Source organism: Aulonocara stuartgranti, assembly GCF_965226115.1.
Source record: "Aulonocara stuartgranti genome assembly, chromosome: 18".
Classification (NCBI taxonomy): Eukaryota; Metazoa; Chordata; class Actinopteri; order Cichliformes; family Cichlidae; genus Aulonocara; species Aulonocara stuartgranti.
Window position 1 is genome coordinate 28,736,512 of NC_138954.1, and position 27,575 is coordinate 28,764,086.

Below are 27,575 nucleotides of genomic sequence, written 5' to 3' on the forward strand. Positions count from 1 at the left end.
CACATTTACACTCTGATGGATGGATCGGAGAGTAACTTGGGGTTAGTATCTTGCCCAAGGATTCTTGACATGCAGACTGGAGGAGCCTGGGAACAAACCACCAACCTTCTGATCAGTGGGTGACCTGCTCTACCTCCTAAGCTACTAATGGGCAAGCACAGTAGCTTGAGGTTAGCGCTGTTGCCGTACAGCAAGAAGGTCCTGAGTTCGATTCCACCATCTTTCTGGGGTCTTCCGGGGTCTTTCTGTGTGGAGTTTGCATGTTCTCCCTGTGTTTGCGTGGGTTCCCTCCAGGCACTCCGGCTTCCTCCCACTGTCCAAAGACATGCAGTTTGTGGGGATAGGTTAATTGATTAATCTAAATTGCCCATAGGTGTGAATGTGGGAGTGAATGTGAGCGCAAATGGTTGTCTGTCTCTGTGTGTTAGCCCTGCGACAGACTGGCGGCCTGTCCAGGGTGTACCCCGCCTCTTGCCCTTTGACAGCTGGGATAGGCTCCAGCGCCCCCCGCGACCCTGAAAAGGATAAGCGGAAGTGAATGGATGGATGGATAATAATAATAATAATAATAATAATGATAATAATAATAGCTGTGGAATAAAAGGTATTTCCTTTACCTCACACTTTTTTTTAACCAATACACCGCCACAGACACAGGGGGCGCTGTTTGATTTTGTTACCGTGACAGAATAAAAAAAACTACCGCGGCGGATGTTGCTTGTTCATCATACATTTTCAAAGATGGCCCTTGCTAGTGTGTTGAGCGGTGATTCTGCGGATTTTTCGTTTGATAGTAGCCAGTCCTTTGCTTTTGGTGGCGGACCCGGACCAAGAGGTCTGGGGTTAGAAGGCACGCCCGAGGACAGCCTCAGTTTTTCCGTTAAAAACCCGCTGTGTGTCGGAGACGATGATGGCGTCGAAAGGAAAATAGAGTTTCTGCATGGAACCACCACCTTAGCATTCAAAGTAAGTTAACGGTCCAGTTATTGTAGCTATATGGTATAAGAAACCCCAGTAGCAGTTGTATACCTGTCTAAACTAGACGTTTGATAAATTTTGACTTTACATATCATACGCTAGGGTTTCCGGTATAAATTGTCTCTGATGTTAGCATGCTAGCGTGGCTACAAATCGCTTTCTCATGACAGATGTGCATGGTACACGAGATAGGTGATGTGCACTTAAGTAAACGTAAACAAGTAATCTCTCTAATATGTTTACTATGTATAGTATTAAGACAAATCGTGAATTACGTAGGCTTACGTTGACGTTTCTCAGTCAATTTAAAAGCAAAAATGTGGGTGTTTTAATAACATAGTCACGTGAATTTATATAGTAGGAAATCTGACGTGTTCTTCCGTAAAAAGTGCAGCAAGTACACACTTTTTGATGGTTACAACTTAAAAGAGCTACCTAAACGTGTGTTATTTCCAAAGTGATTTGTGCTGAGTATGTAAATGTATTTCATCCATAGGAGAGCCTAACCGACACAGGATATTTTGGCTGATAGTATACATTTTTAAGGGTTTTAAAATAAACTCGTGCCTTTTATATACTTGAAATATGTTCAGTTATATACTGAAAAGGCAAAATGGATGAAAATAGTGCGTTCCTCACAAACTAATCGCCTACCACCTCTTCAACTTGAACCCCAACTTTTAGACACTGTGTAGCGTGTTGTAAACAACAGAAGCAGCCCCAGGTGTTGGGGAAAGTACACGGAGAGACCATTTCTCACTTATCTCGAGTATCGTTTTATATATTTTGCTCCGAGGAACGTACACATATCGAGAAATATAGTAAAATAAAAATGTAGTTGACCTGTCTTAAAAAAATAAAAAAATAAATTGTAATTGATACTGGCCAACTATGTATTAATCAAAAACAATTTACTATCAAAAGAATATTACATCATTGCTACCTTTTTGTTAAGACAATTTGCAACACATTTCTGTCAATATTAATTAAATGCATACATGAATGAAATTTGCAAGTCCATATCTTTACATCACATCATGTTAGGGGTTAAAATGTGATGATCTTTCATTATTATGTCATTACTATGTTCAGTGACGTTGCAGTAGGAAGGAGAAAAGCACAAAGGCCCTTTAATAAGATTCCTGTTAATTGTATTCAGATATATACATGTATAATGTGTTGAATGAATTAAAGTCACACTTTCTGTGAGTCTTCTTTTCAACTGTGAGTTCTCCATACCTGCTTTTCTAAATGTTATTGTTAAAACACACATGAAGTTTTGATGGAAGAAGACGTGTATTCGATTAGTCATGACTGTGATGCGCACAATAAAAACAAACTTGCATGCTCACGAAAAGAAGCCAAGAAATCTCTAGAAAGTGGAAATGTTCTTTTTGATGTTGTACATCAAAGTAGAAAATCTAAAAGGGGGGAAAATAAATCTTGATTTCTAGAAAGTTTAAGGCTTGCTGTTGTTTTTTTGTGCTGTAAAGATTTAAGCAGTGTCTCTGAGGATACATTTATTTGTAATTAACAATCCTTCCCTAAAAAACCACCAAGATTCCATTGACAGGCTTATAAACTGGCATGTACAATTGGCGATGCATAAATACATTCTGCCTGTGTGCCGTAGAAACCCCCGATTGAAAACATTTAAAACAGCATGAAAGAGCCTTGCTGTTGATTTGTCATCACAATTGAAAACAGCCATTGTAGTCTTCTCCCTCAGTTTGTCAAACGCTGTGGAGCAGTGTAAATACAGAACCCTGCTGATGGCTTTTGTCTCTTCAGGGGATTTGTTGATACAAGTAAAAGATAAAAATAACGCCATCCTTATCCCTTAATCCCTTAATGAAAACATCCCCCACAGACATCTCCCTCTGACTGGCCAAATCTGTTGTCTACTATACTTGCTTCTGTGACTGTCAGTTCGCTGATAGAGGATTTTGGAAGGAAGAGCAAAAGTCTTTCCTCTTATCCAGCAGCTTTCTGCTAGAGCCGAACCGTATATTGCACCTCTCTGACAGCTGTAGAGCAGCAGCTCTTTTTTTTTTTTTTTTTGGCCTCATTTAGGCAGAACTGCTGCAAGCGATCTCTTACTTAAATTTAGAGCAAGTGACTCTATTCTGTTAAAAGAAGTGGATGTAGGGGAGGGCATTAAAATGTATTATGCACTGGTAAGTAGTGTAGCTGTTTAAGAGAGAGGGGCACTGATTGCAAAGTTCTGGGCCACTGCTAATGTTTAAAATGACAATTTGGCTGCGAGCCAGTTCCAGTTGATTTTAACTGTTTAACCCAACAGATCGATCGATCACTGACATCGGTAAATGCCATCTTTGTGTCTTTTCTTAATCAATGTACTGATATCAGTCTATATATCTAGTACTTTAAACATATGGTTTTGTGAGGAACTTGTGGAAATTCGTTCGGTTCGTAAGCAGATACAAGTGTGGCCAGAAGGGTCTTCAGAGGCTTTACAGGACTGCTTTAACACCACAGACTGGAACATGTTTAAGCAGGCTGCCACCTACAACAACACCACTGACCTCCAGGAGTACGCAGAGACTGTTACAGCCTACATCAACAAGTGCATTGAGGATGTAACAGTCACGAAAACCATAACTGTCCGGGCCAATCAAAAACCATGGATGACAGGAGAGGTCTACAGGCTGCTGAAAGCTCGGAATGTTGCCTTCAGAGATGGAGACGAGGCAAGCCTGAGGACAGCTAGGGCCAACCTTTCCCGTGGCATCAGAGAAGCTAAGAGACAGTACTCCAGGAAAATATCCCATCACTTCAAAGACAGCAGAGACTCACGGAGCCTGTGGCGGGGCATTCAGACCATCACAGATTACAAGCCCCCACCACAGACTTGTGACAGTACTATCCCCCTGCTGAACGAGCTGAACACTTTCTTTGCTCGCTTTGAAGTCCGAAACAGCACCACTGCACAGAAGACCCCACCCCCTCCTGGTGACCAGGTGATGACTCTGTCCCCGGACAGCGTGAGGAGATCCCTCAGCAGGATCAATGCACGTAAAGCTCCGGGTCCTGACAACATTCCTGGTCGTGCACTGAGAGACTGTGCAGTGGAACTCACTGATGTCTTCACAGACATCTTCAACATATCACTCATCCAGGCTGTCGTCCCCACATGTTTTAAAGCCAACACAATCATTCCGGTTCCAAAAAAGTCATCTCCCTCCTGCTTTAATGACTACCGTCCTGTTGCACTTACTCCCATCCTGATGAAGTGCTTCGAACGACTAGTCATGCAGCACATCAAGACTGTCCTGCCCCCCTCCCTGGATCCCTTCCAGTTTGCGTATCGGCCCAATCGCTCAACCGATGATGCCATCTCCACTGCACTCCACTCAGCACTCACACACCTGGACAAAAAAGATTCATATGTTCGAATGCTGTTCATAGACTTCAGTTCAGCATTCAACACTATAATCCCCCAACAGCTCACTCAAAAACTGGTCCAGCTGGGGCTCAACACCTCACTGTGCAACTGGCTGTTGGATTTCCTCACCGGAAGACCTCAAGCAGTACGGGTCGGCAGTAATACATCCAGCACCATCATTTTAAACACGGGGGCCCCGCAGGGATGTGTGCTGAGCCCCCTCCTCTTCACTCTGCTGACCCATGACTGCACTCCATCACACAGCTCCAACCTCTTCATCAAGTTTGCGGACGACACAACGGTGGTGGGTCTCATTAGCAACAGGGATGAGACCGACTACAGAAGTGAGGTGAGACGCCTGGCCACGTGGTGTGCTGACAACAATCTCTCTCTGAATGTGGAGAAGACGAAGGAGATTGTTGTGGACTTCAGGAGAATGCACACCCAACATGCTCCTCTGACCATTGACGGAGCGTCTGTGGAGAGAGTGAGCAGCACCAAGTTCTTGGGTGTGCACATCACAGAGGATCTCTCCTGGACGTACAACACCACAGCACTGGCCAAGAAATCACAGCAGCGTCTCTTCTTTCTCCGCAAACTAAGAAGAGCAGGAGCTCCAGCCCCCATCATGTACACTTTCTACAGAGGCACCATCGAGAGCATCCTGTCGAGCTGCATCACTGTGTGGTTTGGAGCCTGCAATGCGTCCTGCCATAGAACCCTCCAACGCATAGTGAGAGCTGCAGAGAGGATCATTGGTGTCTCTCTCCCCTCCCTCCAGGACATTTACAGCACCCGTCTCGCTAAAAAATCCCTTTGCATAGCGGCTGATCCCACGCACCCAATGCAAAGCTTCTTCAAGCTGCTGCCGTCGGGGAGGAGACTGCGGAGTCTCCAGGCCAGGACCAGCAGACTGAAGGACAGCTTCATCCATCAGGCTGTCAGGAAGCTAAACTCCCTCCCGATTCTGCCCCCCTCTCCCCTCTTCTCCACCACGGTCTCACTGAACTCTGTCACACACACACACACACTCACTCTCTGACGCACTCACTGGCCTGCTCCAGTCACTTTGTGGAGCATTGGACTGCTTAAGCATTGGACCTCATAAGACTTTGTTGTTACACTATCTCTTACCGTACACTACTAAATCCCCATTTGCACTATTTGCCTATTTTGCACCACTATGCCTTCTTACTTGAATATTGTATATTGTATATTGCATAGCTTTTTTTTGTTATACGTAAAATTGTATTGTATTTATTTAAATTTTTACTTTTTAATTATTTTATTTGCATTTTTCTAATCACTAGGGTTTGAGAGTAACGCAATTTCTATTCTGTGTATGTCCTGTACATGTGGCAGAATTGACAAATAAAGTTGACTTGACTTGACTTGACTTGAAATGTGGGCTACCCGACCCATTTTTTGACTGCTGTTTCCCCTCTCAGTTCCAGCATGGAGTTATCGTTGCAGTGGACTCTCGAGCCACAGCGGGCTCCTACATCGCGTCACAGACGGTCAAGAAGGTGATTGAGATCAACCCCTACCTACTGGGTACTATGGCTGGAGGAGCTGCAGACTGTAGCTTCTGGGAGCGCCTGCTGGCCCGCCAGTGTCGCATCTACGAGCTTCGCAACAAGGAGCGCATCTCAGTGGCAGCCGCCTCCAAGTTGCTTGCTAACATGGTGTACCAGTACAAAGGCATGGGACTTAGTATGGGAACCATGGTCTGTGGCTGGGACAAGAGAGGACCAGGTAACATCAACAGTTATATCTGACATGGACATGTCATTTTGTCTGGTTATAAACTGATCTAGATAGAATTTGTACTACTTTAAACTGTACCAGTATCAAGATATGCAGTGCTTCCTTGAACTGATTGTAGGACAATTTGTATAGTGTCAAATCAAAACAACATTTTCCTTGAGGCACTTTCTAGTGTAAGGTAAAGACCTTACAGTAATACAGAAAACCTATAATGGTACAGTAATAAACATATTTTAGCTAACATTCACCCACATTCTGTCTACAATGAATATATCAGAAGCAGCTTGGGATTCAGTGTCTTGCCCACAGATGCTTTGGCATGGAGACTGGAGCAGTCAGGGATTGAATTACCAACCTTCCAAGTAGTAGATGACCTGTTCTACTTCCTGAGCTCCATTATCTCCCCTAATGGGGAGATAAAACTGGCAATCTGGAATCAAGTTGACCTCATGAAAAACTATGCAGTCTGTGAAAATTGTTCTTGAAAATGGTAAATTTGGAGAAAGAGCAGCAGAACGACATCCAGCAAAGTACAGCTGGCCTGGAAACCAAATGTGGACTTAGTGACTGAGTCCAACACTTGTCTGCCTGCTGCTGGTTCTCCTAAGAGTGGCCTTCCAGCTTGGAGTAGATCTCTGAAGCAGAGCAAGGGGCACAAGTTGAAGTGTGTATGAATACAGGGAAAGAGGCTTTCTGGAGATGGAGCTGAATGTGTAGCCAAATTAGCCTCCTGTCAAAACAGGAGAGTCCAGGTGGTTAGCAGCTAAACTTTAAAAATATAAAAGAGGGGATTGTGAACTGGTGAATGTATGCTGATTTTGTCTTACTCAAAAAAAAGTCCCTAATATTCTTGTATGGGATATAAATGTTTAATCTCTTTGTTGCCGTTTGTGATTCAGCTTTTAAGTAATGCACTTAAATCTACTCAACACACATCAGCTTTTCTCTCTTGACATATGCTAATGGGTCTGTTTTTATGTGAAAGATTATTTTGGCAGCTTAATCATGCATCGGTTTTGTTTCTCAGTGTTGTCAAAGATCCTTAGTCCCAGGCAAATTTCAAAGAGGCTTCATTATTCATTCATTCTTCATTATTTTTTAAGCATGAGTTTGGACATGAGTGGTTAGCTGTTTATTATTTAAATGAAATATACTACAGCTGGGCTGTGCGGATAATTATCATTTAAGAAAAAAACAAACATATGCATTACTCCGGGTTAGCCACTAGGTGTCACTGCAGCCTTTCTTTTGCTCTGTCTGTTTTAGTACCTTAAGCTGTGGCTTTTGAATACCACACAGTGTGAGGCTGTACATCACAGAAGGTGTGCTTAAAGAGGCCGCCACGGTGACACAGTAATGGGAAATCGATGAGGCTGGGACTGCAGGCCAGTGAGAGCACGGTGGGATGATGGACATTGGGTCTCAGCCCTGGACAACTGGGTCGTATGCATAATGGCCATACACGTGCTGAGATCGATGGTGGCTTTGTATGGAAAGCCAAGAGGTCTCTGTGAACAATGACAGCCCGCTGGTATGCCAACAAACGCAAATGACACGTGTTAAATCCCGGGCAATCAATTGGGGAAATAATGATCCCTGTATAAGTTCAATATGTATGCGGGCTTTGCCATGGTTCCCACAATGCCAGTGATTGAACGGAGAGGTAAATGTCATGTAAATTAAATCAATCACGATTAGGTGGGAAGCTCATTAACCAGCTACAATCATGTCAGGCACTTATTCCCCTGATGAAGTGTCTTAAGCTCCATGCAGACTAAATTGAATAAAAGCGACATTGAGGAGCTTGACAAATATGGCTCAATGTAATAACATTGCATGTTATGACACTCACATAATCAGGGCACGGTTAATGCTTGATAGCTGGATAGCGGCTTTGGCTTTGACAGAGGAAAAAGTGATTGTACCTTGCGTGGCACCCCCCCCAGTGCTCTCTCTAAAGACATCAAGGCTTCGTAATGAGCTGATATGTGATCCACTGAAATGTAGCGTCATGGCGACAAAGCCGAGCAATGTTTGATACGAGTCCTCATCAAAGAAGACCCATGTGGCTGTCGGTTTCGAGCAGGTCCCAAGGGAATGATGTAATCGCTTTTTCTCCTCTGTACAACTGCTGCTGTCTTTTTACTCCTGAGCCAGTCATGAATTCTAGGGGGGGAAGGACAGATGACAGACACTGACCTATTTGAGGCTACCCACCCATGCATCCTTACTTACACTGTAATACTGTCATTCCATCCAGCTGCACTGGCTGCTGTTTTTAAAAAAAAAAAGAAAAGAAAAAAGGCTCTTCGAGCACCTGTCAGCTGATTGATGGAGTAGAAGGAGCCTCTCCTGGCTGCAGAGCTCCACCATCCAAACGACACTTCCGCTCTGATGTGTGCCTTGCAAATTTTAACCTCCCTCTTCCACCCCCCCACCCCCCTTCCCCTCGCCCTTGGTTTTCTGAGCACTCCTCATCGGCTGCATGTGTTTCAGACTGTTAAGTGATAAGTGATTGCATTGGGCGCTACAAAGATCCCAGGTGTGAGGGTTTTTTTTGGTTTTTTTTTAATGGATGTGGGAAGTGTCTTTTGGGTGCCGCTCTGCTGCTATACTTGGACCTCCTAAAGAGTCCTCATCCACCTCCGTCAACTGTGCTACTCAACACAAGAGGCTGCCTTTACAACTCTCTCTGCCTGCCCATTATGTTTTTAACGAGTCCCTCACAGTTTTCAAGAGGAACAGGCAGGTCTTGGAATGGCAAATTACCCCCGTGCATAGGCAGGCACTGGATGATTATCATGGCAAGCTAACGACAGGCTGAGGAAGCTGCAATTTGCAAGTGGCTCTCTATCCCTAATAGACTGTCACTAGTTTAGCTGCGAATCTCTGCAAGCGAGGGTGTGCAGTGTGAGGGCATTTTGAAGTGTTTTTTAATGTGGGAGATGAGAGATAGCGGTGGATATTAGGTAATTTTCCATGCATGTGTTCCTGCGTTTGTCTGTGCATCATTTTCACAGGTTTGAATTTGTGAAAGCAGTATGAAAAAACATGCCTTTTCGCAGGCTGTCTTTTTACCATCTGCAGGCTGACTGTGGGCGAGCTCACAGGCTGGTGCTAGTCATCCGTTCCACGTCACTCCGGGATGAGGCCTAGCGAATGTGTCATAGCGCGGAACAAAATGTCTCGCATGTGTCCACGAAGCGTGGTGTGGAGCAAACTGTCCCTCACAGGTCCATCAGAGCATTGTGAGTCTGCGGTGCACATAAGATTACATGTTTGGGGTGGAGGCAGAGCTTGTGCCTCCATGTGATGCTCAAGTGTGTAAAGGTTAAAGAAATGTGTGTGTTTGTGTGGAAGAAGTGCGCTGTACTTGTTTGACGTCTACAGGATGTGAGCGCGATGTTGTTCTTTGCCCTCCCTGGCGAGGTGCGAGATGCTGTTACCTGCGAAGCTCAGGTTGTGGGTCGATAGTTAATTTTTGGCCTGTTTGCGGGGATCAATAAGATCCAGAGCAGGGCCCCTGGGCGGACGGCGATGTGGCCCCCGCCTTGTCAGCAGGTTCTGCGGCCGGCTTCGTTTTACTTGAAGAGGGTGGAGCTGTTCATATCTGCCAGCCTTACTTCACTTAGAGAGGTTGCAGCTGTTCATATTCTCTCTCTCTCTCTCTGGAGGACATGCCGTGCGTGAGCGTTTCCAAGATCGCGTGTGTGTGTGTTTGTTTGTGGGAGCACTGCGGTGTTAGATGTACACCATCTCAGTTTTCCTGTCAAAGCGCAACATCTAGAGAAATACAACTCCCTTTACACGGTTTCTCTGTCCTCTTTGCCTTCCTGTCCTATTGACCCACCCGTTGTCCTTTCTGTTCCTTTTTTTTGCTTTTCAGGATTGTACTACGTCGACTCAGAGGGGAACCGGGTGTGCGGCGACTTGTTTGCGGTGGGGTCAGGCTCCATGTATGCCTACGGTGTGATGGACAGCGGCGTGAGACACGACCTAACGGTGGAGGAGGCCTGCGAGCTTGGCCGTCGCGCCATCTACCAGGCCACGTACCGCGACGCCTACAGTGGAGGGCAGGTCAACCTGTACCACGTCCACAGCGAGGGCTGGACCAGGATCTCCCAGGACGACGTGCTCGTGTTGCACCACCAGTACAAAGATCAGGCGTAGTTATAGAAAACAACATAACGTAGAGCCGGGTGAGGGTTGGGAGAGATGAGGGAAGGGGTAGGAACTTATTCTAGTATCCAATGTTTAGCTGTTCTGAAATGCCAGAAAGGGTTGACACATAATAAAAAGGACTCATCTGCAGATTGACTGCGACTCACATTTCTTCTGTGACTTGTTGCTAGCTTCAAGCCTTTATACTGTACATTTTTAACAATGCCAGTGAGCTCCACTCGCCCTCCACACAGTATGATTTGAGGGGTTGCAGAGACAGGCCCGATGACTCAAACATGCTTTAATACAGTGTGGGAGTAGTGTGGTGCTTGCCCTACATACATTTCATTTGGATCGTACTCTTAGAAACTGCATCGCCTTCTTCAATAAAACCTGTGATGTTCTCTCTTTTTTTTTCCCAAGAGTCTTGCTTTTGTTATTTCGTGGGAGGGCCAATTCCATCTTTGGGTCACAAGATAGTGAATTGTATTTCTTAGAATTTCCTATTTATGCAAATGTTTAACGGGATCGCTTCCTTTTCCTTTTGATGTAGTCGTTTTGCCGCTCGTTGTGTTTACATTTCAGTCATCTGTTTCCCTCCACAGATGTGGGGATTTTGGAGGTACATCCAAAATCTGTGTAGTCTCCTCTATACGTTGTGTTTATTAGTGGGGAGTAGTGCTGTCTAAATAGCACTATTTAATTGCGTACCACCAGCCTCAGTAATTGTGCCTCCTGAGTTGTAACAGTATGTTTTCTTCCCCTCATTGATAATGTTCCCTTCCTCCGCTCACGTTGCACAAATGCGCCTTTTAATTGGAAGGGGAAATTTATTCTTTAATTCCTCCCTGACACCCTTAGCTTCTCAGCATGCAGTGTTGTGTGCCACCCTGCCATGGTGTTTTACAATGTAACGGCCTGCGCTAGCGGTGTGTCCCCCTCCAGCGGTTTTTATGGCCCGGAATAAACACTAATAAAGGCGATGGGGTAGACAGCCGGAGCCGGCGCACTTTCAAACCGTGGTTAAAAACTAGTTTCACAGGTGACTAGTTAGCAGATGGAATAGAAATGGGATTTCGATAAATGGAAATGAGTGAGTCTCGTCTGCGATGCTGCTTCTGTTAAATGAAGTGATGGGGAATTGCAGCGTCAATAGAAGCAGATACTGAAAGAGTGATGACGCATGCGTCCGTGGAGAGATGCTAAAATGGAGCAGATGTGTTAAACTTTGTATTCAAATTTTGAGAAAACTGTAACCACACATGTCCTCCCTGGCTGGCTTCAGGAGTTGGAGGATGGATTTTTTTTCCCTCAGAAATGAGTTGAATATGACTCAGAATGGTGGATAAAGACTAGGTCCTCCAGTGCCATTACGTATCCAGTGCACTGCATTGTCATCTAAGTAGGAAGGCTTTTCTTGATAAAAATAGCCGGCTTTTAGAGGCCGTGGTTTTTGTCCATAATTGCTTGTTGAGATGTCATTCAAACAAAAGCACAGTGGAATGTGTGTGTGTGTGTGTGTACATGGAAACATTGACCAATTGTACTCCCAGATAGCAAGACGACATTGAATTGATGTTGATTTTTCATCCGATCCGTCGTTATGATCAGGGTTGAAATGCCACTGTTGTAACAACATTGAAATACTGTGGTAAACCGACGGTCTTACTATAGGGACGTTGAAATAATGTTGATTTACCGTTGTTTTTTTGTCATTGATATTTGATCTATTTGTAGTCGACCAGGTGACGACAACAACAACGTCGAGAAAACGTCTACTTATAGTTGACCATCATTCGGCGCCGGTCACCATCAAAAAGCCATCGATTTGTAGTTGAGCGTTAAATTGCATTGCAACTGAGCGGGTTCAAGCTTGAACCCAGCATCCAAACAGAATATTACTGAAGTACCCTAATCAGCCAGATGTAGTTAAAAAATATTTACCAGTATTAAATCTTTCTCTGGTGACGTCAAGTTTTTTTTTTCTTTACTAAAACAGCAAAAGAGAAAGAATACTCTGTTAAAAAACACTTTGCCATGGTGGATGAAGTATATTTTTTGAGATTTGCCTACAGCTACCTAGTCTTACAATAGCAGTCTTGTCAAGCGGGGATAACAGGAACAGTTTGAGGAGTATGTGGGAAAAAAATAAATTGAAAAATCATAGATGTAACCTTAGGGTGTAATCAAAGAATGACACCCAAGTTTCCAACAATGGTTACAGATCGTGACCGTGAATTTGAAAAGAATAATTGCACCGCCCCGACCACTGATCGCTATCTCTGTCATACCTTTGTGTAAAAGGAGGGGAAATTGTAAGACATTCGTATTATGATATAAATATAAAGGAATAAAAAGATGTAGGGATATTGGCACTCTTTGGTTCTTTAGGGTTACAGATTTGTGATAAAAGCTGTCGGTGTGTTTTAAATAAAATTCTTTTACATTTACCAAAATTGGAACAATCCGATAAGCACGTCACCTTGGCTCGGAATGAATTCATGGTTCCTGCAGGAAGGATCCTTGGATGATCCCGCTCTTTATCCAATGCCACACAGTGAATATTAGCAGTGAAAAAACAACAGCGGATTGCTCTCTGGGTTAATTATAATCACTTTAATGATTTCAAGGACCATCGTGAGTTGAGAACTGAAATTTGTCCAATAACTGCTTTAGGAGAAAATATCTGCAAAATCAGATTAGCTCTTTTAAAAAGGCTTATCAACATTCTTAACTTATCTCGTGAACTCAGTAAGTATGCCTGATAATAATTAGCATCTTAGATTGCTGACTTTGGTTTTTATAGTGTCACTGGGCCTGAGATTCATCTTTTAGTCAAATAAGTGCAAGTATCTGCGCATTATGATGTTCACAGACGACACCGTGATCTGTAGACTAGTGAGAGTATGGAACATGTGGAGGAGTGGTGGAGGTATGCACTGAAGAAAGAAGGGATGAAAGTCAGTAGAAACAAGGCAGAATACATGTGTCTGAATGAGAGCGAGAGTGGAGGTAGTGAGATTAGATGAGTTTAAAGAACTGGGGTCAGAAATCCTAAGCCATAGACAGTGCACAAGAGAGGTGAAGATGAGAGTCCAGGGAGGGTGGAGGCGGAGGCTGGTTTACAAGGTGCTAGTGAGACCTGCTGTGGTGCATGGTTTGGAGACTTTGGCATTGACAAAAAGACAGGAGGCTGTACTGGGTGCGGCAGAGCTGAAGATGTTCTGATTTTTGCTACGAGGGACCGGGACAAGATTAGAAATGAGTTTGTGAGAGGGTTTGGGTACAAAGTCAGAGAAGGAAGGCTGAGATGGTTTGGACGTGTGTAGAGGAGGGAGAGAGGATATACTGGAAAGAATGTTGAGTATGGATGAGGCACGGGTACAGGAGGAAGACCACAGAGAAGATCCATGGATGTGGTGAAGGAGCACATGCAGAGGGTCGGTGTGACAGATGTGGCCAAATGTGCAAATAATGCGGTCAGGGTATATAAAAGTAATCTGTTGTCTTTAGGGCAGTCTGAAGCTCAGACTTGGTTTCCATGTTTGTTTTTTCTACTCATGTCTCAACCTGATGTCAGCTAGGGACACATTTCTTTATATAGTCATGTCAGACACAAGCAACGCCACAGCCTCAAAGGATCACGGAAATAAAATGGCTTCTTTCAGACAGATGATAAACCAAGGTGCTGCAGAGAAGGCGAATATAAAATAAATATATTGTATGTATTTGAATTAGAATTGAAGAAAAAACTGTAAATCAAGCAAAGATACTCTAGTGAAATCCAAAACTTCAAATATGGTTCTTTTAAAGCAGGGTTGTCGAAGTCATTTTACGTCACGGGCCACATACAGCCTACGTTAATCTCAGTGGGCCGGACCAGTGAAACTCTTCTTTCTGTCAGTGTAAAGAAGTTGAATTATACATTTAATTCTCAAGACATCTTAATATAGGATAAAGAAGTACGATTTCAACAGTGTGTCTCGGTTTTTTCTACACGATAAAGAAATACTGCTCAGTATTTCAGTAAATGAAAGAAATCTTTCACCATGACTCTTAAAGTGTAAGATTACATAGAGAGTATATCCATGTGTACAACTGATAGTGTGGAGTGAATACACACTGCATTCAAATGGGACTAGATTGCTTTGCCAGGCCAATTCTGGCCCCCGGGCCTTTTGTTTGGCACCTAAACTTTAAAGCGTGGATGCTGTATTTCAGATTACCTCCTAAGTGACATGACAAAGTATAAAACAGTTGTAACTATCGTACTTTATGAACTGCCGTCACTCATTACCCTTCAAAATGCATGAATGTATTACTCACACAGGACTTTGTGGATCATATTTCATTGTCTCACTGGTACCTTAAACAAAACGTTCCCGTTCACACTTGGATTTTCTTTTTGGTCTAATCCTCACTCACTGACAGAGCAGCTAGTTTGGCCACGCAGACTAATGTGCGTATACGTGACTGCAACATAATGAATGCTTTAAAAAGAGACTGTCCGAAATATATGCTCGTGGTCACTTTATTAGGAACGCCTTGCTTGTATGGGCTGGATTCCTGTTTCCTTTCAGAGCTGTCGTAATTCTTCATGGCACAGATTGAACAAGATGCTGGAAGCATTCCTCAGAGACCTTGGTCCATATTGACGTGATTGCATCACACAGTTGCTGCAGATTTGTCAGCTGCACATGCAAAATGGCAATCTCACCAAATCCCAAAGATGCTCCATTAGATTGAGATCTGGTGATTGTGAAGGCCACTTCAGTACAGTGAACTCACTGTCAAGTTCAAGAAATCACTTTGACTGGCTGTGGCATTTAAATGATGCTCAGTAAGTCCTAAGGACCCCAAAATGTGCCAAGAAAATGGACCCCACATTAATACATCACCACCAGCCTGAATCATCGATAAGTTTAGATCCGTCCTTTCATGCTGTTTCACCAAATTCTGACCCTACCATCTGAACGTCCAAAAATGAGACTCATAGGATCAGGCGTTTTGCCAATCTTGTACTGTCAAATTTTAGCAAGTCTGTATGAATTGCAGTCTCAGTTTCTCATTCTTAGCTGCTCCTCTGCATGCCTTGGGTGCAGTGAGTGGTTATTTGAAATATTGTTGACTTCAGCTAGAAGCAGTTTGGCCGTTCTTCGTTCTCCTCTGACCTGTGGCATCAACAAGGTATTTTCTCCCAGAGAACCGCTGCTCACTAGATATTTTCACTTTTTTGGACCATTCTCTGTAAACTCCAGAGATAGTGCAGGAAAATCCCAGCACATCAGCAGTTTTTAAATTACTTAGACTAGCCTGCCTAGCGCCAACAACCATGCTATGTTGAAATTCTGACGCTCGATTTGAGCTTCAGCTGTGTCGATCACGTCTACGTGCCTGAATACTCTGAATTTCTGTAAGGCGATTGGCCGATTAGACATTTACATGAATGAGCAGTTGAACAAGTGTACCTAACAAATTGGCGGGTTATCTATAGATATATTACTGACCACATATGACCTAGGTCACTGGAAACATGCTGAATCCTTTTTGTGTGTGCCATTTTGTTTACAGCTTTAGGTCCATAAACGTGGTTAGCGGGGAGCATGTTTCTATCTGCCCTTTGCCCTGACTTGTCCTGTATGGAGGAAACACCTCTAGCCTCTTGTGGTTTTTTACTATGTTTGTACTGATCCACCCTGTCTGTGTGTGACCTTGGCACTGGACCAGCAGAAGGCAGGCAGCATGCGGTGCCACTGTAGAAAGTCATCTCTGTCTGGCACAAAGATTGCGGGTTGTCAACAGGTATTTTCAGAATAGCTGCTATTATCTGTACCAGCTTTCAGAATATTTTCACAAAGCTTTACGCTCAGGAAAAGATGGTGACACTCTGGGAAGGCATGACAAAATTAAGAAAATAGATTTTTTTCTTCTTATTTTTGCCTAAATTAGACTGAATGCTATGAAAAGGACCAGCTGGCGATATTGAGGGATGCCAGGACTATGATTTTCACACTGTCAGAAAAATAACCCCTGTGCCCACATTATGCCATCTGTCAGGTGGCCATATATGATTTCACTTCCAGACACCAGATCGCATCTGAACGCAGTCCTGTGGGGAGATCACCACAGACACCTCCTGTACGAGACGTTATTTCCTATGCTTTGACGCTCGGACTTAGTAATTGGATCTTCAAAAGAAAAAACACCCGCTGTAAGAGTGCACGCCTTTAGTGATTGAGTATCTCGCAGCCATTGTTTATTCCTGTTGATGCTTCACCCTGATGGAAAAAACAAATGAGAAGTCTATTTGGCTTGGGTAATGACTCCTGGCTGGCTTCCTCTTGTCCACCCCGAAGGCTCTCCGGGTGTCATATAATCAGTACACCCAAGTCCTTAAATGCATGCCAATTCTGACAAACAACAAAGCTGGCATGAAGATAATTGTGTTTGTGGGCTCTGCGCATCCCTTTCCCTCGCTGGCCCAAGAGGCAGCCGCTGCCTCGCCTCGTTTGAGAGGTGCTGTTTTTCATCCCTTGCAATGACAGCCGCACTCTTGTCATTCCCGCCGCATGCTTGCCATGGCTGCCTCGCTCTCCTCGAGATGGTTCTTTTTTTTCCTCCTTCTTCTTCTTCGCCCCCCAACCCTCCAACCCCTCTTCTTCTTTTTTTTTCTCTAGCAATGTTTTTGGCAATTTCTTTTCTTCTTCTTCTGTTTTTTTCTTGACTCGATTAATTCAGTGACATGAATGAAAGCAGCCCGGCAAAGTAAACAGTGGAGCTCTTGAGTTCTGTCCAATCTGAGTCAGTACTTGTTCGCTTCCCAGCAGGCACTTAGGAGCTTCTGCCAACACCGCTATTGCCGCTCTTGATGATGATGACGACGAGGGTGATGGTGAAGATGAGGAGGATTATAGCCCCCTACCATTAGTGCAGACTGTGCCTCGAGAGGCCCGAAGCGGTTGGCTGTTTATCCCTTGTCATGACACCTGACTGTATAAATGGGACCTGTCTGTTTGTTTTATCGTCAACAGCACCAGGCCTCGCCTTCCAGGCAAAGAGAGACAGGGTCAGGGAGACTACAGCTAAAGACTTGGCATTAAGAGCAATGGTGGCTGCCACGGTCACTCCACTTACTCCCATGTGGCTTCTGGCTTTTTTTCTCTCTCTCTCTTTTTTTTTATTATTGCACTACGTCCTTTAATACATGGTGACTATACGTCCCTCAGGGCAAGAGAAGTGAATTGCGGATTCTGCTGTTTCACAGTATCAGTGGGTTTTTTTTTCTTAGCTTCTTGCTATTTCAGTGGTGCTTCAGTTCTTACATTTGTTAAGGTGACGCACCATTACTGCTGCTGTGTTTTCCTATTGACTGACCTTGTAAAGTGGTTGAAATGCTATAATTTGCTCCTGTAATCTTTACTTGCTGAGAGTTTGAATTGTGGCTCTTCCATGTATAAATCATTAACAAGTACAGTGTCCAAATCCATCCATCCATCCACTTTTTTTCTACCACTGATCCAATTGAGGATTGCGTCTGATTCACACTCACATTCATACCTACGGGCAAGTTAGAATCGCCAACCAGCCTAACCTCACTATCTGCATGTCTTTGGAGCAGAGTACCTGCAGAGAAGCGATGCAGACATAGGCGAAGCATGCAAACTCCACACAGAAAGATGGTAGAGACAACATTGCGGCACCATGCTGCTTATAGTAAGTTGTATGAAATGCAGCTTTGGGTTGCACATTCTTTTTTCACTCTGGAAAACGTTTCTGCTTTACAATTCTGATGGAGAACAAAACTACAGTGTGTGTGTTTTATGGGTTTGAAGTGTCATTCAGAGCTGCAGGCTTTTTGACAGAATAGCCAGCCCCAGCGGAAGACCCATCTCAAGAGGAACAACTTTGCCAGGCTTGAAGCCCCTGCCTTCCCTTCTTATTCTCCTCTCATTCTTCTCCACCTCTTCATCCATCCATCCTCTTTTTTCTGTTCTACATTTTGACTTAATCCTCCCCGCAGTGCCTTCAGCCTGTCGCCACTTCCCCTCCGGCCTGATCCTGCTCTGATCGATGCCACCTTGCTCCCTACTAGAAACCCAATGGGGAAATGGAAGCATTAATTACCCACCCCAGAGCTCGTTACCCTGGCTCAGCCCTTTCAGCTTCCTGGCTCTTCACCGACTTTGCAATTGTAATTCAGCTGGGGGCCCAGGACGTGAGGGTAATAACAGAGGGTACCCGTCCAAACGGACGATCGCCCACTGATAAATGATCTGCTGGGCCGGACGTGATGGAACTGATGCGAAGGGCCCCGGGAGTGACTCTGAAAGTGATTGACACACAGCTCTGGCACGGGGATTTTTGTGTGAGAGAAATAATTTATGGCTTTCTCTTCCGGAGCTGAGACGAATGCCAGAAATGAGTAATGACCTCTTGGAAGTTCAGCTTCTCTGATCGCAAACAATAGCCCAGGTTGTCAGTGTGGTGGAAATGACAGAATTGATGGCGTTATGAGAATGAGAAGCTAATGGACTAAATCATGGAAATGGCAGTTTAATTAAATATCAGGGCCCAACTATGAACAACATATTACCATTAGAGACGTCCTCACCGATAAATATTGCCCCTAGATGTGGTAAAATGAAAATGAAGGTAAATTGCCCTTTCTTTGGCTAACTGCTTCTGTTTTCTTAATCTTCTCTTCTTGTTACCCTTTTGTGTGACGGCTTGAGTACCTAACTGTTGAAGCACCCAGCAGTTGGCCTCCTCTGTGCTACTCAGCGTCTGATGTTTTCATGTAAGCGCCATGGCGAAAACACAAACACACACACACACACACACACACACACACACACACACACACACACACACACACACACACACACACACACACACACACACACACAAACAATAATGTTTATTTGCTTAGCTACCGTCTCTCCTCAAGCATCCCCAGCTCTTTGCCATAGCCCTAAATCCATTTACAGCCTATGCCTCTATCAGCAACTTTTCCCCTTATCCTCCCATGCTATATTCTGTCTTCCTCCCTCTCCCTTTTCTCCCTTTTTTCCACCCCACTGCTTTCACCATTAACCCTCTCCTCCTTCTTTCTACTTTCCCCATGTGCCCTCCTTCTCTCTCCTTCTCCCTCTCCTCCCCTTGCCCTTCTTTTCCCCCTTACTTTCTTTCTTTCTTTCTTTCTTTCTTTCTTTCTTTCTTTCTTTCTTTCTTTTTCTCTGTTAAAGACCGATCTAGTCTCATTACACTGATGGCCCTGATGATTCACTTGAATGGTGCACTCTCTCCCCGGTGCCTCTCCAATGGTTCCTCTGCAGCCTCCGCATGCAGCGGCACTCAGCAGTAACAGCAGTCTCTCTTGCTCTTTCTCCCCGGCCACAATGACAGCGTGGCACCTGCTACTCAGCCGCATGACCTCTTGATATTATCATATAGGTCACAGAGACATTTGCACACTGAAGTATTTCTTATTTAACAAGTACTCTCCCACATGTAAATGTTGTGGATGGAAGAAGAAGATAGAGCAAACACCCGGAGATGATGGGAGGAACAGGGAGGGGGTGGGAATCAGATGTGTGAAAGAGTGTGTGCAGCTAGACAAAGTGTATATTTAGCCTGCTTGTGTCTTTTACACCGAACCAGAGTTCAGGTGTGACACTTCCCTTTGATCTTGGGACTATGACTGTGAGCGCCCCACGCAGACTTAACCACAACCACCTTCCATTATTCATCTCTAATGGAGCATTTTTCACACATTGGGAATTACCTGCAGTGCAGAATCTGGTTTGCCTTCAGTCTCGCTCTCACTGGCACCACTGCATTTTGCTGAGAGGAAAATGGTGCAAGCTAAGGCTTTGTCCCATTTCTTCCTTGCACCTTCGCTCTTGAGGTTTCCCTACCTGACTGCACAGTCATGTGAATGTAATGTTACTCCATGAATGGTCGTAGTTGTAGCTTGACCATAAACTTGCCAAGATTGTTTAGCATAGTTTCACAGCTCAGATCACAATATTCTCATGTCGAGCTGCACTGTATTGCCAAACGTATTCCTATGAACTATATGAACTTGAGTGACATCCCATTCTTAATCCATAGGGTTTAATATGATGTCGGAAAGGAGCATGTTTATGGGAATTTTTGACCATTCTAGAAGTGTATTTGTGAGGTCAGACATGCTAATGTTGGACGAGAAGGCCTGGCTCCACTCGATTTCTGGTCTGGACTCTGTGCAGGCCAGTCAAGTTCTTCCACACCAAACTCTCTCATGCATGACTTTATGGACCTTCCTTTGCACACAGGATGGGGCCATCCCCAAACTGTTCCCACAAAGTTGGAAACACAAAATTGTCCGAAATATCTTGGTATGCTGAAGCATTAAGAGTCCCTTTCACACCAACTCTGCCTTCAGTAACATCACCTTTAACATCACGTTCATCAAACTTGACACTCTTCCCCATGAAACTGCAAAAGGTTTCACGCAAACACAACAAACTTCCCGGTTTCTGTAAACTCGTGTAATACAAACTGGTTCAATTAACATGGAGAATATTTGTAGGATTATAATTGGTTTTAAAAGCCCAAACAAAAGAACATGCTTCTTTATCAGAACAAATGTAACAGATTTCAGAGGGGAGCAAATGTTTTCATAAACTGATCAGGAAAACATTTGCACCATTATTATTTTGTAAATGACTCAATTACTTTCTGGCTGTTTTCCTGTGCATGACCTCTGTAGATGTAACTCCAGAGAGATGTACATTTTCCAACATTCTCAGCAACGGCAGCTTCCAAACCGTGCACCTCCATGGAGAGTTTGATTTCAATCCAAACTATTAAAGAATTAGGAAGTAAAACAACCACCAAATCTGTTGCGCTGACAAGAATGTAGCTTTCTCTTTTGGGAGGGGCTGTGGCCGAGGATCACACATCCATCATTTTTACACTTTGCTGTACTATTGCGTTTTGAGGCGGTGCAGCTAAAACCTCATACCTCACCTAAGCAACCGACTCAACCTTTTCGGGGAAGGTCTTGGTTATTTCAACAAGCTCTTTACCAAGTCAGATTTTACATACTTCACAAGCCCAAAAGAGACTGGATGCTAAACTGGCCTATCTGAAGTCCAGACCTCTCACCCTCTGAGAACATTTGGAGCATTATAAAACAAAACACATAACAAAAATCCTGCAAGAGAAGTCCTGGGAAGTTAAGATGCTGAGTTCAGGTACTGTAAACAAGAATGGCAGAGGTTGGTTTGTTATTTTGCTTTTGAAACACCAGCACTGGGCCTCCTCGGTTCCCAAATGTTTGCAGAGTGTGGGTGAAAAGAAGAGTTGATGCAATACAGTTGTAAGCATTGCACCTGCCCAGTGTTTTAGAACTGTGCTGCTGGCATTCAAAATTAGCATATATTTAAAAAATAACCTGAGTAAATACAATTTCTTCACTTATACTAATAAATATAGGGTTTAGCTGATTTATAAATGACATTTCATATTTTCTTTTTAGGAAACAGAGTTGTGTGTGTGAACTACCCAGAGAGTCAACTATTTATCAGGGTCATGTTCCCTCTAGTACACCTGATCTGACGGCCAACTGAGTAAAACCACACAATGGACTGCAAAAAAAACCCCAGCGAGCATTGTTTGGACATGACAGCCGTAGCAGCACTTGAAGCAGGCCTTTTCACAGTGTGATATGAAGAGTGCATTGGCACAGCGTAAAAAAAAAAATTCTCATGATATCTTGTTAGAACAGGGGAAGTTTTTTCTATCTTAATGAATTCAAGATTCTTATTGCTCTATCCCACAGTTATTGAAGAGAATGGGGAAACTACGCTACTGGCTCAAAGTTGGGCGGATGAACAAAGGTTGAGAGAACAGACTGTCCCATAAGAAATAAAGCAGCCATCTGAATGGTAGCTCTGCTGGACAGAAAAATGTCCGTGCAGTGAGGTTTTAGATAAGACACTATTTCACGTACTACACTCTCACAGTGACAGCCTGTGCACATTGCTTATTAAAAGCCCCATTTCATAGTGTGCTTTAATTCTTCAAATGATGGCTTTATTACATAATCAGCCACTCCTTTGTCTCTCCTGTGGCAACATTGCTCGTACTTCTTTCTCATTAAAGGCTACAAAATGTGCAATATGGCACGCGACGAGGCCGGCTCCACACTGCTGTTTAAAGAACAGGTGCATGTAAATAAGGGACAACATGTAAGCCGGGTTTAGGTGAGAGACGCTAATCATAAAAATGCAATCAGGCCTAGATTGATTAATGTAATTATCTGCAGCTGTTTTCTTCAAAAATAACAGCTCTGTGAAAATGGGACTTTGAGAAACCAATGTAAGCACTGTTCAGCCTTCACTCGCTGCATAATTTGGCCCTTTTTCTTTTGCTTTATATGCCACTACTATCTGACTAAACATTGTCTGTGCTGTTGACAACTTAAATGTTTATACTCCAGACCAAGGTGACTTTAAAAGAGACTTGCAAGGAGATAACACACAGAGATATGTTCAATAGCGGGAGAGGCCAACAATACGCCGTGGAGAGCCAAGACTGTGGATTTTCATTCCAAAGCATCGCTTCAGCGGGTGACAGTGCTGATGAGTTCTTCCCTTCTACCTGACAGACTGCTAATTAGTGGATGTCTGGATGGAAAGCAGGCAGCCGGCTATCCCTGTTCTACACTATCCTGCTTTTACAGTTATAATGGAAAACCAACAGTCTGTAGCTTCACTACTGACAGTTAGCTAAAGGAGAAAGCAACTTTAACAGTTTGTTTAGCGTGAATCTCTCAGAGGTCTCTGCATGATCTCTGACTTGTTTTCTGCTTCTTCGCCAGCTGTGAGCAGATTCTTTTGTGTCCCTCTGCAGCACGCTGAAAAGAAAAATCAACCAAATTTAATTTATGCAAACAGATAACTGTCGTTATACATAATTTATTCTTTCAGTGCGAAAGCAGTGCAAACTCAGTGCTTTGTTAGAACAGAATTGGCACAAAACACATGGCACATACGTATTTACACAAAAATCTGATGAATGTTAAGAAATAGTTTTACCCTCAGTGTGATTCATTGTTGTGCAAAAATGTTCAATGCCTAAGATATGTCAGTTTGATTCTCTAGCATGACAAATGTTCCTAAAGTTGGACAGCAAGACTAGGTGCTTGCTTTATGAACCTGTGGCACCTGAATTAAAAGGTTAAACGGTGAGGCCCAATGCTGTTGCTCATATAGAGAAATAGACTTTACTATGTTATCCCCAAAATGTAGAAATTTTGTCACAGCTGCAAACAACAACAACTATGAATACAAAAAAAGTTAAATTAAGTGATTCAACAGTATGGAAGCTTAGTTTTGCCAGTGGCAAAAAAAAGAGAAAGGAAATAAGAAAAATATTTTTTGGCATTATGTCAATTTCAATATCTGAAAATTTCAAATTTCTTAAGTTGAAAATTTGAGATTGAAATTTAAAACTCTATGAAGAGAAAAGTCAATAAACTGGAAAAGAACAAGTACCTCAAAAAGTATACATGCTTAAAGGGCAGTTTGAAGGGCAGCAACCTGTCTCCGAACAGTTGGGGATGGACTGGTCCAGACTGTAGTCACTCTCGCACAGATTGCCATCGTTTCCAAATAACTGCTGTCTAATTTAGAAATGTAGACAGATTGCTAACCAGCTGCAATCAATCAGTCAGTTTGCACCCATGTTCACCACTCATCTAGTCGCTAGGACACTAGACTCAACTGGTTGCCAACTCGTTGTATTCTGGTTACATTGCAATGTTTTCTATATTGCATGGTTTCTGAGGACTTATATCATTTTGCAGCTGTAACTGCGGCCTTGCAGCAACAATTTTTGAGTTTCTTTTTCAATGCACAAGTGCATGCACAAATGAATTTCTATTTAATGTGAATTACTGCGTATATAATCATCATATTATCACCAACAAAATGTGCATATAGTTGCCAACTGAACCCAATTCTGTCACGGGGCCGAGTGGCCTGTACTGAACAGGACTCAGGTGCAGAAACCCAGAGCAGAGACAGCAGATGATGTAACAATTTATTAGGTTTAAGTGCAAAAAAGAAAACGTAGCAAAGACAAAAAAAACAATAAGACGTGGAGTTTGACGAGGCGTGGCCTGGGGAACGTGGCTAGGGCTAGGGAATGAGGCCTGAGATGCGGAGTGGAGCTGAGCAGGGAACAGTCACACTGAAGAGAGAAGATGGAGGAGTTACAACTGGCCACTTCAGAGCTGCCTCCACTTGCAGTAGGGGACATGGAGTGTTGAGAGGGGGGTGATGAGAATCCAGGGGAGGCTGAGTGGCGTGGAAAGGCTGGCCTGAGATCCGGGGCTTCAGATGGAGTGTGATGGCAGGAGGGCAGGCAGGTGAGGCACAGAGAGATTTTCAGAATGATTGCTTGGTATCCTGAGTCCGGAGGTGGAGCGTGAGCCAAGGTGAATACAGCAACTGCAGCACAAGAGAGTCGTGTTAACAAGATAGCTCACAGCAAGAACTTGAAGTATAAGGCCTGTTACCAACATGTGTTGATGACGAACTGGCAGTGAATGACCATCAACGTGTGGTTTAAATCCCTCTGGCTTGATTGCCTGCAATAGGCTCCAGGTGTGCAGGAGCTGGAGTTGGCCCTGCCCAGGGGCGGATCCCAGGTCAGTTCAGGAGCCTTATGGAAATTCCAGCCACCCACCGCAGACCATGACAAATTCGTCGCAAATTGATAGCAGACTACTGGCGTGCACCGAAGTTGCTTTGAAGATGGCAACTGAGTATGAGTTATTGCAGACCTAGTCCCCATCTTATTACCCCAAGGTAATAAAGGCATTCTTTTTAATTGCCAGCAGGGTCAGCTTCTCTGGTTGCAAACAAATTTCTTGCTATTTAGAAGTCTATGGAAAACTAATGGCTCTTGGTCATTTATTGGATCATTTATGGGATCAGTTGCTGGTTTCAGGAATTAGGAAAATGCAGGCCATTTACCATTTACACAACATTAAGCTCGTTTTGTGACTTACTGCCATTACTACAGTACTGCGGTCCTCACTGGGTTCAAAACACCAAGATGACAATGTCAAAAACTCTCTGATTCTGATTCTCACTACCCAGTGGGTGATGTGATGGCAGCCACCTCCATCTTTTATATACAGCTTATGGTATTACATGACTGCATGAGGATAGCGAATGATATTGGCTGATCCTGAGAGATGCAGCACAGGTAAAAGTAATAACATAATTAATATCTCTGTCCTATTTAGACACATCAGTATACCACGAGAGAGCCAACACGCACAACCGCAGAGCCCTGGAACACCCAAGTGGCATGCAGCTGTCATTAAAGTTAGCAGCGGTGGCTGTGTGTGACACTTTAAAGAGCCCACTGCGAGAAGGGTTCTGTAGGCCAATATTCTGACATGTCAAAGCAGGGGAAGCACAGGTGTGACTAATAACCATTCAGGTGTGCCAGTTCCAGGGCGCTGATATTGTGCGTGCTGACTCGCTGCCAGTAACTTACTGGGACACTTCAGTGGAACAGAGCCATCATTAATGTGATTAGTTCCACCTGTGTTTCTGCTGCTCTGACAAGTCGGGATATTTGCAGTGACAAAAAGAGCCTGTTTGCAAACGTCCTCCTGTTTTTCTTGCTTCTGCTGAAAAGTGGCCAAAGCTGGATAAGAAGTAGGAAAAAAAACCCCACAAACAGCAAATCTGTATCAGTGAAAGTAAAAACACAATTTTGATGTCAGTCCCTCAGAATCAGAGTTTTTGCATCTGTTGGGGCTCACTGTTTTACACTGACATGTAGCTATTACACAGGTACAATCCTATCACAGGAGACCCAAAGATACCAATTACTCCACCAACAGCAGCCTCGATAGACACAACTCAAACTGTAGCTGTCTAATTGGGTACTTTTCCTTCACAGTTTATCACAGTCTTTAACAGAATCTAAAATTTCTTGCTGTGTCAAGCCAGCTTTGGTACTTTGTTCTTTTTTTTTTCTCATCTTAAAACATATCAGAATAAGCCGAGTCATTCCACTGCCTTTGCCTCTAATCCTGGCAGTGCTTCTAACTACAACACCCGCCATCTACCTATTCACACGTGGGTTTCTTATTGCTTTTGGGAGGGTCTACCGGGGGACTGATGCTTGTTGTGGATATTTACTACAGCATCTGCTGCGTATTGTTGTTCTTCAACTCAACCTTGTAAAACTGCTCAGGTATATTTATACAGTGTCTCTTCCACAGTAAGCCGTGCCACTGCTGTCCCAGAACATAAAACATTAAAGTGTTTTTCTCACCTCTCGGAATTGCAGCATGCTTTGTTTTTCTTCATATCCCCTTTCCACTCATAAATATATCTTATTTCAAGGCCCATTATCTATTGTCAGACAGATATAAACCCTTTTATTATCTACTTCTTTATCCTAACCTTTAGATTGTTGTTGCAGCCTGTCTTGTTCCTGTAAATAAAGGAAAGCTCTCTGAAAAAAATCAGTTAAGGAAAAAACAAAAAGCAGACACACACACAAAGATGTGTCTGACTTACTCCACTTCTAATTTTCTATCCCTCCCCTCAATCTGCATTTGATATCACAATAATGCGAGACTCTAAATTTAATTTGTTTGTTTGCTTGTCTTTCTTCTCACCTGAGTCTTCATAATCTCCACTCTGAGCCTGTGAACTGATGGCCCTGCTCTGGAGCTGGCTTTCATCCTGCCTAATTGCTTCTGATGGCCTCTGCGGGGAATTTCAGGAGGGAGATGCTCCAGAGCTCAGCAAGCGCGCACGACGAGGGGTTAAAATACACCGTGTGGGATTAATGGAGGGTTATCGCAGCAGATGAGAGGAGAGGGGAGGCAGGAGGTCCGTGTAACCCAACTGCTCCTCTATCCTCTCCTGTCTGTTGCCAAGACCCGGGGCAGTAGCCAAGAGGAGACAGTGGCGTTTGTAGGGGTGAGGTGGGGGAGGAACACGGTGGAGCATTACGATGCTTGTCGACATGTGGGTTGCACTTTTGCTCGCTCGACTTCGCCTGTGGTGGTTTCTCTAATTTGTTTGTGTCTGGTAGATGTGCGAATATCTGAGCATGCGGGGTAGCATCTGTGCATGCTGCTCGGGCACAAACGGATGGCATCAAGGCCACAGTTTCCCATTTTCCATGTGGTTTCATCTCGTCCGTCGGGGAATGGTCTTCCACTTGAATACACTTG

The 27,575-nt window shown here is 43.9% G+C and overlaps 2 protein-coding genes across 2 annotated transcripts; one reads left to right on the forward strand and one right to left on the reverse strand.

The window, feature by feature from the left end:
* Positions 1 to 689: 689 nt before the first annotated feature.
* Positions 690 to 10,720, forward strand: psmb5 (proteasome 20S subunit beta 5). Its single transcript, XM_082513218.1, has 3 exons — positions 690 to 966; positions 5,833 to 6,139; positions 10,038 to 10,720. The coding sequence occupies exons 1-3, from the start codon at positions 712 to 714 to the stop codon at positions 10,319 to 10,321; spliced, it is 846 nt and encodes a 281-aa protein (XP_082369344.1). The 5' UTR covers positions 690 to 711; the 3' UTR covers positions 10,322 to 10,720.
* Positions 10,721 to 24,417: 13,697 nt separating this feature from the next.
* LOC309694631 (uncharacterized protein) lies at positions 24,418 to 27,239 on the reverse strand. Its single transcript, XM_082514808.1, has 4 exons — positions 27,012 to 27,239; positions 26,794 to 26,824; positions 24,607 to 24,813; positions 24,418 to 24,553 (listed from the first exon to the last, which is right to left on the reverse strand). The coding sequence occupies exons 1-4, from the start codon at positions 27,075 to 27,077 to the stop codon at positions 24,549 to 24,551; spliced, it is 309 nt and encodes a 102-aa protein (XP_082370934.1). The 5' UTR covers positions 27,078 to 27,239; the 3' UTR covers positions 24,418 to 24,548.
* Positions 27,240 to 27,575: the final 336 nt, after the last annotated feature.

Bases quoted from the DNA above. Each gene is read 5' to 3' on its own strand.
- psmb5 (XM_082513218.1), top strand. From the start codon at position 712: ATGTTGCTTGTTCATCATACATTTTCAAAGATGGCCCTTGCTAGTGTG. The intron at 967-5,832 runs GTAAGTTAACGG...TTCCCCTCTCAG, and splicing joins CCACCACCTTAGCATTCAAA to TTCCAGCATGGAGTTATCGT. The intron at 6,140-10,037 runs GTAACATCAACA...TTTGCTTTTCAG, and splicing joins CTGGGACAAGAGAGGACCAG to GATTGTACTACGTCGACTCA.
- LOC309694631 (XM_082514808.1), bottom strand. From the start codon at position 27,077: ATGAAAGCCAGCTCCAGAGCAGGGCCATCAGTTCACAGGCTCAGAGTG. The intron at 26,825-27,011 runs GTGAGAAGAAAG...CTTTATTTACAG, and splicing joins TGGAGATTATGAAGACTCAG to GAACAAGACAGGCTGCAACA. The intron at 24,814-26,793 runs GTTAGGATAAAG...CTTGTGCTGCAG, and splicing joins GCTGCAACAACAATCTAAAG to TTGCTGTATTCACCTTGGCT.